We start from the raw sequence: 8644 nt of genomic DNA, 5'->3' as shown, positions 1-8644 counted from the left end.
ATTCAGAAACCACGCACTCAAGTGATTTGTGAACCAAAGGGATTTTAATTCGAGCACGCAGTCATCAATAGAAAGGTAGACTGTTTAACAGTAAACAGGTAAGCACATTCAGACAAGCTCAAGAACAGTGCCCTAGCAATTGATTTCAACAGTAATCAAATCTTGATTATGGTTTTAAGAATTTCGAAGTTTAATGGCCCTGTCCCACTTACGCGACTTTTTCGGCGACTGCCGGCACCCGTCGTGGGTCGTTGCAGGTCGCCGAAAATTTCCAACATGTTGAAAATCCAGCGGCGACCAGAACAAGGTACGACTCTTTGGGCGACTGAGGAGACGATTCACGACCATACAGGCGACATGTCGCGGGGTGAAGCCTGTACGGTCGTGAGTAGTCGCCCAAAGAGTCGTACCTTGTTCTGGTCGCCGCTGGATTTTCAACATGTTGAAAATTTTCGGCGACCTGTTACGACCTACGACGGGTGCCGGCAGTCGCCGAAAAAGTTGTGCAAGTGGGACAGGCCCTTGAGGATAACTGCAGCATAAATTTGCATTATTTTACCTTAAATAGGAAACTGATGCGCTACAATGCTGAGAACTATATTCTGCAATCTGTACCTTCTGCTTTGCTCTCTCCATTGTACTCGAGTTTGAACTGATTGTATCTATGTGTGGTATATCTGAGCTGTGTGGGTAGCATGCAAAACAAAGCTTTCCACTGTGTCTCGCTGCGTGTAACAATAATAATCCTGAACCTAAAAGATATCACGACTATTGGTTGCTAGATGGCTCCATACCAAGCCGCCCAATCGGCAGCTATTCTACCGACCCGTCACTTGGACGTTGACCAGCAAGATATTTTGCTGGTGAACATGGTTCACAAAAGGCACTCACCTGTGGGAATAGAAACTATCGGCCAAAACAAAGGAAGGCACGAGGTGCTAGAGTAACTCAGTGGGTCAAGCAGCATCTCTGGAGGATATGGATAGATACAAAGTGCTGGAGAAACTCAGCAGATCTCTGGAGAACGTAGATAGGTGAAGTTTCAGGTTGGGATGCTTCTTCAGGCTTATTGTAGTGGGGTGGGGAGGAGAAAGCTGGAAGAGAGGGGAGGCAGGCCAAAGCCTGGTGAGTGATAGGTGGATATTAGCACCCCTCCCCTACCCCCACCTGTATCCACCTATTGGCCTATTTCCTTTATTATCGTTACTTTTTTACATATCTTGTATTTATTGTTCTTTATCTCTCCACATCATCGCCAAAATCTGTCGCTTCCCTTATCCCTAACGAGTCTGAAGAAAGGTCTCGACCTGAAACGTCACCCGTGCCTTCTCTCCGGAGATGCTGCCTGTCCCGCTGAGTTACTCCAGCTTTTTGTGTCTGCCTTCGGTTTAAACCAACACCCGCAGTTCCCTCCTGCACAATAAACGGTGAGTGCCGTTGTACATCGTCACATCAATTTTCTGGCCAGAATCAGCTTTCAGAAGCTGCTGGCTTTGGAATCCTTGCGTTTACACTTGCACTGGGTAAGGGCCAGTTTGAATCCCACTCACCCCTATGGCGTTCCCCAACACTGTTGTATTTCAGAGACGGTGAGAGAGTCAGAAATGCAGCAGCTCATCATTGAAGATCAACGTACATTGCGTTAGTTCCCCAATCCTAATTCAATCCTATTTTAGAGTTAATGTACTCTAACCTAATGTACAGAAAGTGCACTAGTTGAAACCAGTAGGTAGGAACTGACATATTTATTTTGCACTATAGTCTAATAGGCCACAGTTAGGCAGGATAAAATCTTTACAAACAAAAGATTCAATATAATGCTTGCCATTTTATTCAGTATGTCTAAAGATTACAGTAAATATAGATGGAAACCTACATATTTGGCAGAAGTATGCATTTCTATCAAGTGATAATTCTGATCAGAAAATGTACCTTAAAGTGCATTTGCTACATACTCATTTGGACTGAGACCTGTACGACTCAAAACTTAATTTACACATTAATATTCCACCTCACACGGTATATAAAGCCACAACCTCTTTCTAAATTCACCCTTTTCACTGACTTGCTAAAACAGGACAAGTACTTTTTTAAAATATATATAAGTGCTGTTAAAATTTATTTATGAAGGTGCAGCTGTCAATTAATTTACATAAAACATTTTTTTTTTCTCTAAAATGAGTCAATCACATAATAACATGTACAATTCAATTTTACTGAATCACAGGTAGGAGAATTTCACAAAACATAAAGACTTCCAAAATACAACAGAAAATACAAATCTTCTTTTTCAAAATGCATTTAATTAAAAATCTCATTGCATCTCACTGTCACTCTCAGTGTTTCACAATTAAATGTCAATCAGACTGAAGAAAGATAGTGGTCATTTTACATTAGTCCAGAAATCAGATTGGCCACTTCATAGGTTCCAGAAGCAGAATTAGGCCATTCGGCCCATCGGGTCTAGTCCGCCATTTAATCATGGCGGATCCATCTTTGCCTCTCAATCCCATTCTCCTGCCTTCTCCCCATAACCCCTGACACCTGTACTCATCAAGAATCTGTCAATCTCCGCCTTAAAAATACCCAATGACTTGGCCTCCACAGCCGTCTGTGACAATGAGTTCCCCAAATTCACCACCCTCTGACTAAAGAAATTCCTCCTCGTCTCCTTTCTAAAGGTACGCCCCTTTATTATGGGGCAATGGCCTCTGGTCCTAGACTCTCCCCCTAGTGGAAACTTCCTCTCCACATCCACTCTATCCAAGCCTTTCACTATTCGGTATGTTTCAATGAGCCCCCCCCCCCACCCTCATCCTTCTAAACTCGGGTCTCAGGCTAAACCTCCAGGTCTCAGTCATCCTTGCATCTCCGACATGATCCCCTCATCTGGGATACCATGGTGACTTCATTCCCTGGGCAGAACTTCATTTGGAGCATTACACCGGCCAGATTTAAGTTTAGGAGCAAAGAGGTCCTACTGCAGTTGTACAGGGCCCTGGTGAGACCGCACCTGGAGTATCGTGCCAATTCTGGTCTCCTAATTTAAGGAAGGACATTATTGCTATTGAGGGAGTGCAGCGTGGGTTCACCAAGTTAATTCCCAGGATGGCGGGACTGACATATGATAAAAGAATGGGTCGACTGGGCTTGATTTCACTGGAATTTAGAAGGATGAAAGGAGATCGCATAGAAACATATAACATTCTTAAAGGATTGGACAGGCTAGATGCAGGAAAAAATATTCCTGATGTTGGGGGAGTCCAGAACTGGGGTCACAGTTTAAGAATAAGGGGTAGGACTGAGATGAGGAAAAACCTTTTCACCCAGAGAGTTGTGAATCTGTGGAATTCTCTGCCGCAGAAGGCAGTGGAGGCCAATTCACTAGATGTTTTCAAGAGAGAGAGTTAGATTTAGCTCTTCAGGGTAAAGGAATCAAGGGATCTGGGGAGAAAGCAAGAACGGGGTGCTGATTTGGGATGATCAGCCAGGATCACATTGAATGGCGACGCTGGCTCGAAGGGCCGAATGGCCTACTCCTGCACCTTTGTTCCTATGCCCCTGCTTGAACACAAGATCAGCATCCAGATTGTCTGATCTGTCTGGTTTCCCCCATCATCCCCATCAAATTGCTGGCTTGATGTCCATCCCCGTATCCCAGGCACCCTCCCAACTACTGGTCCTGCCTCCCACCAAATCATCCCATGATCTTCAAATCCATTCCTCTCCCCATGGAGAACATGCAAACTCCACATAGACAGTACCCAAGGTTAGGATCGAACTGGGGTCTCTGGCACCGTGAGACAGCCTTCCCCTATCAGCCTCCCCCCCCCCCCATGTCGAGTGTTTTAACTATGCCCACAAGCATGTCTTGTTATATAAAGTGTTTCTACATTCCCAGTAAACTGCACCAGTGCAGATCAGCAGAAAGATCTGGGATCCAAGGAAATCACAAACCCACACTGGCAAACTATAAAATATAAAGTATAAAGAATTTAGAGTATAAATGGGCGAGAGTACAAAATGCAACACAGTGCTTGCTTAACCATCCAACATTCATGTGAAAGAAATTGCACTTATGGAAGCCTTTCAGTGTTCAGATAAGCGCCAGTTTGCAATGAGGATGGATTTTAAGGAAATACTCCCATTTAATCAGAAGCTGAAAAACATTATCTTGTATAAGAAGGGACTGCAGATGCTGGAAAATCGAGGGTAGACGAAAATGCTGGAGAAACACAGCGGGTGCAGCAGCATCTATGGAGTGAAGGAAATCAAGTCTACTCCGCCATTCAATCATGGCTGATCTATCTCTCCCTCCTAACCCCATTCTCCTGCCTTCTCCCCATAATCCCTGACACCCGTGCTAATCAAGTTCAGACACTGTTGCAGATTTTGTAACCCGTCATTCTCTTAAGTAGGTTGAATAAATGCCAAATCTAATAGATTTTCTTGTACTTTGAAAGATACAGCATGGAACCAGCCGCTCCATGCCACCGAGTTTACTCCCTACACACTAGGGAAATTTTATAGAACGCCAATATCCTACAAATTTGGGCCGCAGGTGGAAACCTGAGCACCCGAAGGAAAGCCACGCGGTCACACAGAGAACTTGCAAACTCCACACTGACAGTACCCGAGGTCAGGATCGAACTCGGTTCTCTGGCGCTGTGAGCAGCATCTCTACCAGCTGTGCTACTGCGCTGCCCAATTAATTTCTTCAAGGTCCTGCCACTGTGCTCTGAAACAGGAAGTTCATACTTCCTTTGCCTTATTCGTGTTTAAAGAGACACTGATGCAAACCGTGTTAGCAAAACCTAATCCGAAGAAAGTGCAATCTTGTTTTTTTCCCCCAACCTGCAACTGTCCACATTCCTGTTCTTCCTGTTTGAAGCTGATTTAGATATTTGTGGTTAAGAGGTGTGTAATGCCTTACTCCTCCGTGGCCAGAGTGAGCCTCACTGAAAATTGGAGGAGCAGCATCTCATATTTTGCTTGGGTAGTTTACACCCTAGCGGTATGAACATTGACTTCTCCAATTTCAGGTAGTCCTTGCTTTCTCCCTCCTTCCCCTCCCCTTCCCAGCTCTCCCACAGCCCACTGTCTCCGCCTCTTCCTTTCTTCTTCCCCCCCCCCCCCCCCCCCCACACCTCCACATCAGTCTGAAGAAGGGTCTCGACCCAAAACGTCACCTATTCCTTCGCTCCATCGATGCTGCCTCACCAGCTGAGTTTCTCCAGCATTTTTGTCTACCTTAGATATTTGTTGGTGTCTATTCTACAGTGCATACACTGGGATGAAGATAGTGGAAGGGGAATTAGTGCAGATAGGGCAAGTGTAGTTGAACAGCAGTGAACAAGATTTCTCCTGTTTATTTAAAATCTCTGGCAAGACATTGTTAGCCTGTCTGTTTTACAATGCGCCAAGGTTAATTACAGAAAATATCAGATGGTGTATTTCCTTCATTAACTCAACACACAAATGTGCCTAAGGTAGACACAAAGTGCTGGAGTAACAGGCAGCACCTCTGGAGAAAAAGGACGGGTGATGTTTCGAGTCGGGACCCTTCATCAATTTGAAGTTTCAATTTCAATTTGAAGAAGGGTCCTGACCTGAAACAACACCCGTCCTTTATGTGTTGCCTGACCCGCTGTTACTCTAGCACTTTGTATCTATCTTTGGTATAAACCAGCATCTGCAGTTCCTTGTTTCTGCTGTTTATACAAATGTGCCTTCGCCGGTGCTGAGGCATCATCAAAGTTTAGTTTAGTTTCCAGATACAGCGCGGAAACAAGCCCTACAGTCCACTGAGTCCGCGCCGACCAGCGATCCCCGCACACGAACACTAACCTACACACGAGGGACAATTTACATTTACACCAAGCCAATTAACCTGCAAACCTGTACTCTTTGTGGAGTGTGGGAGGAAACCGGAACACCTGGAGGAAACCCACGCAGGTCACGAGGGAGAACGTACAAACTCCGTACCGACAGCGCCCGTGGTCAGGATCGAACCCGGGTCTGTGGTGCTGTAAGGCAGCAACTCTACCTTCCTACCTTGGACCTCCAGAACAAGGGGTCACAGTTTAAGGATAAGGGGGAAGGAAGTCTTTTAGGACCGAGATGAGAAAATCATTTTTCACACAGAGAGTGGTGAATCTGTGGAATTCTCTGCCACAGAAGGTAGTTGAGGCCACAGTTCATTGGCTATATTTAAGAGGGAGTTAGATGTGGCCCTTGTGGCTAAAGGGATTAGGGGGTATGGAGAGAAGACAGCTATGGGATATTGATTTGGATGATCAGCCATGATCATATTGAATGGCGGTGCAGGCTCGAAGGGCCGAATGGCCTACTCCTGCACCTGTTTTCTATGTTTCTATGGATTCTTGGATAGGTCTGCACGTCATCCTTCAATTACTAGACCCTGAAACCGGGCGCTAAATCATTCGAAAATAATGAGCCTATGAAATAAGGCATTCTGCAGTAATTCCAATGCACTGAACCTAGAAATAAGAAGTCACATTCACCATATTCAAGGATTAATTTGACTATACACGTTGCCCTTAAGGAAGCTGCCCACAATTATTGATATGAAAATCATGCACCTGCCTATAAAAATTACCCCTACCACCTTCAGTCCCACCATTTATTATATATATGTATATTATATCATTTATAATAGTTATTTTTTGGAAATATATACACAGCCTTGGTTCTATAGTTCTATATAAAAACATTAGTTTATATTGATAAATAATTAGAAATATAAACTAATAGACTTGGATTGCAGTTTAATTATTAAATTTGTCTGTTTAAATAATAAAAAGAATTTCACCGATATAAATAAATAACCAATTTGATCAATGTGCAATCCAATACTAGCTATAAACCAACATTTTTAATATTGTTAAAAAGCGTAACAAATCTCTTTTTTTTGTATTTAACACCTTTTGCCCCGTAATAGTGCCTACTTTATTAAAAAAAATGATAAACTATTAATTCATAGAGCAGTATATAGTAACAAAGCAGTATTAAATAGCCATATAACCCTTTGTGCTAAAACGACTTATGGATTATTTCTCCATTCATTTTTAACCTAGATGCAAGGAGTGGCATTTCTCTGCAAAGACACTCATCCTGTCTGGGCCCAAATGCAGGTGCGTAATATATCGTACTACTTGTTAGGTAGTGCTATCTTATATTAATTTATCATTCTTCATTTATCGTACTTGGAGGCCGGGCGAACATGTCCCCAGAGTAGTGAAGCTGTACCTTAATGTGTACATTCATTGTGCTCCTCCTTGCATCTTCCTTTTTTGCTGCTGGGTAAGGTGTTCCTCCGTTTCACTTTGCTATTGCTCTTCAGACCTGGGGCGCACTGGCTGGTGGTGTGATCTGTCGTGGTCTGTGCTCCCCCAATCTCCTTGTCCCTTCTCGAAAGCTCCAACGTTTTCTCCTTGGGCTTGCGACCCCTCTTCTTGACTGACGAGGGTTCCTTCCTCTCCGAGTTTGCAACCTTCAGTTCTCTTCTGCTCCTCTGTTGGATTTCTGCAGAGGCCCTAAACCAGTTCTGTCAAAGGATATTGAACCTTTAAGTGTCGATTGCGTTTGGACCTTTGGGAAACCTGCATAGCATAATTGTCACTCCAACTATTTTCAGGATAAAACATGAAGTATTAGTGCAACGTGTGCATTTCTGCTACATGTTTACCTTCCTTAATGCAAATTTGTGCAAACCTGTATTTTTATTTTGCTTTCCCAAATCCCAGAGCAGACATTTTCATGCTTTTACAAACATTTAGTTTAGTTTAGTTTCGAGATACAGCCCGCATACTGGGCCCTTCGGCCCGCCAAATCCACGCCATACACTGGTGCTATCCTACACACTAGGGATAAGGTTACAGAAGCCAATTAACCTACAAACACGCACGACTTTGGTGTGTGGGAGGAAATCGGAGCACCCAGAGGAAACCCACGCGGTCACAGGTAGAACATGCAAATTCCACACAGACCGCACCTGTCGTCAGGTTCAAAACCGGGTCTCTGGAGTTTTAAGGCAGCGACTTTACCGCTGCACCAGCGTGCCAACCTGGCCAAAAGAAATCGTGAGATATTCCGCATGAGTAATCCTCTCTCTAATTTCCCCTAACTTTGTAGGAACAGCATCTCATATTTCGCTTGGCCAGCTTTCAGCCCAGTGGTGTGACTATTGATTTCTTTCACTTCAGGTAGCCCCGACATTCCCTCTCTCACTTTCCCTCCTTCACCCAAACCGCACCAGCTTCTCATTTCCACCCAACAAACAGCCTGTTTCCTTTATCATCGGTACTTTTTTTGCCTATCTTTTATTCATTGTTCTTTACCTCTCTAAATCATCATCTATTTCTCTTGTTTCCCTTATCCCTAACCAGTCTGAAGAAGGGTCTCGACCCGGAATGTTACCCATTCCTTCTCTCCAGAGATGCTGCCCGTCCCGCTGAGTTACTCCAGCTTTTTGTGTGGTCTATCTTCGGTTTAAAACAGCATCTGCTGTTCCTTCCTACACTAATTTCCCCTGTATCAGGGCAATATTTATTTCCCACTCAGCACCTCACAGTAAGTGTATGAGTCTTGTCAACACCTCAGCATCCTGAGCTCCCATGTGCTG

The 8644-nt window shown here is 44.1% G+C and overlaps 1 protein-coding gene across 1 annotated transcript in view; it reads right to left on the bottom strand.

Annotated features, from left to right (window-relative positions):
• Nucleotides 1-5064: 5064 nt before the first annotated feature.
• znf512b (zinc finger protein 512B) overlaps nt 5065-8644 on the bottom strand; it is a 54310-nt gene continuing 50730 nt past the window's right edge. Inside the window, exon 16 of the mRNA XM_055652606.1 lies at nt 5065-7567. Coding sequence (XP_055508581.1) covers nt 7271-7567 — 297 coding nt within the window. The 3' untranslated portion in view covers nt 5065-7270. The remainder of the gene's footprint in view (nt 7568-8644) is intronic.

The sequence above is a fragment of the Leucoraja erinacea genome, chromosome 21 (assembly GCF_028641065.1).
Source record: "Leucoraja erinacea ecotype New England chromosome 21, Leri_hhj_1, whole genome shotgun sequence".
In the NCBI taxonomy this organism is placed as follows: Eukaryota; Metazoa; Chordata; class Chondrichthyes; order Rajiformes; family Rajidae; genus Leucoraja; species Leucoraja erinaceus.
The sequence above is the reverse complement of the archived record's forward strand: the minus strand, read 5'-3'. Positions and strand labels throughout refer to the sequence as shown.